The 1,150-nt window shown below is 50.6% G+C and overlaps 1 protein-coding gene across 1 annotated transcript in view; it reads left to right on the forward strand.

Annotated features, from left to right (window-relative positions):
• The first annotated feature begins 467 nt into the window (after positions 1-467).
• The window catches only part of LOC108802624 (myb-related transcription factor, partner of profilin-like), a 4,722-nt gene continuing 4,039 nt past the window's right edge, over positions 468-1,150 (forward strand). Inside the window, exon 1 of the mRNA XM_018574480.1 lies at positions 468-934. Coding sequence (XP_018429982.1) covers positions 484-934 — 451 coding nt within the window. The 5' untranslated portion in view covers positions 468-483. The remainder of the gene's footprint in view (positions 935-1,150) is intronic.

Consider the following 1,150-nt stretch of genomic DNA (forward strand, 5'->3'; position numbering starts at 1 on the left):
GGATTGTATATGGGAAGTGGTTTCCATGGTGTTGGCGGTGCGTCTAATGGTGGATTGTATATGGGAAGTGGTTTCCATGGTGTTGGCGGTGCGTCTAATGGTGGATTGTATATGGGAAGTGGTTTCCATGGTGTTGGCGGTGCGTCTAATGGTGGATTGTATGTGGGAAGTGGTTTCCATGGTGTTGGCGGTGCGTCTAATGGTGGATTGTATATGGGAAGTGGTTTCCATGGTGTTGGCGGTGTGTCTAATGGTGGATTGTATATGGAAAGTGGTTTTCATGGTGTTGGCTGTGTGTCTAATGGTGGATTGTATATGGAAAGTGGTTTTCATGGTGTTGGTGGTGCGTCTAATGGTGGATTGTATATGGGAAGTGGTTTCCATGGTGTTGGTGGTGCGTCTAATGGTGGATTGTATATGGGAAGTGGTTTCCATGTTGTTGGCATGGCAAGGTTGTGCGAGTTTCTATGACTTTCTAGTCATATGTTCTTTTTTCATTCAGCCAGAACCCTGGAGGCCATTGTGAATGCCCTCGCCATGTCTGGCGACACAGAAGAGGTGACCCGCCTGAGGAAGCCCCGCTTTTCCTATGAGGAGAATCAGATCCTGATCCGGGAAGTGCGTGCCCACTACTCCATGCTGTATGGGGCACAGGCACGCCGGCTGAGCGTGGCAGAGAGACGGCGCGTGTGGGAGGGCATTGCCGCCAAAATTAACGCCATTACGAACTGGAAACGCACAGCTCAGGAAGTTCAAAAACGCTGGAATGACTTCAAGAGACGGACCAAGGAGAAGCTGGCGCGGGTTCCCCATTCCACCCAGAACGGCACAGCCGAGGAGGTTCTGACCGCAGAAGAAGAAACTATATTTGCTATCCTGGGACCCGGAGTGGTACCCGGCCGGGAGGCCTATATTCCAGGGACACGGCCCATGGGTAAGTGCTGCACCGTCGCTGTACCATTGGTGAGTGATGATGAATGGCAGAATTATTGGCCCCCTTCACTCCCCCCGTTCAGTTGCCATGGGGCATTTAGGACATTTATCCAGGATGGTGCACAGTATTCGCTTCAGACACCTCTACCAGTCAATAGCATTGCTTGTAACAGATCATTCTAAGCTCATCTTTATCTTGGCTTCAAGTTGTCCTTTA

The sequence above is a fragment of the Nanorana parkeri genome, unplaced genomic scaffold, assembly GCF_000935625.1.
Source record: "Nanorana parkeri isolate BGI_ZX_2015 unplaced genomic scaffold, ASM93562v1 scaffold2987, whole genome shotgun sequence".
Lineage (NCBI taxonomy): Eukaryota > Metazoa > Chordata > Amphibia > Anura > Dicroglossidae > Nanorana > Nanorana parkeri.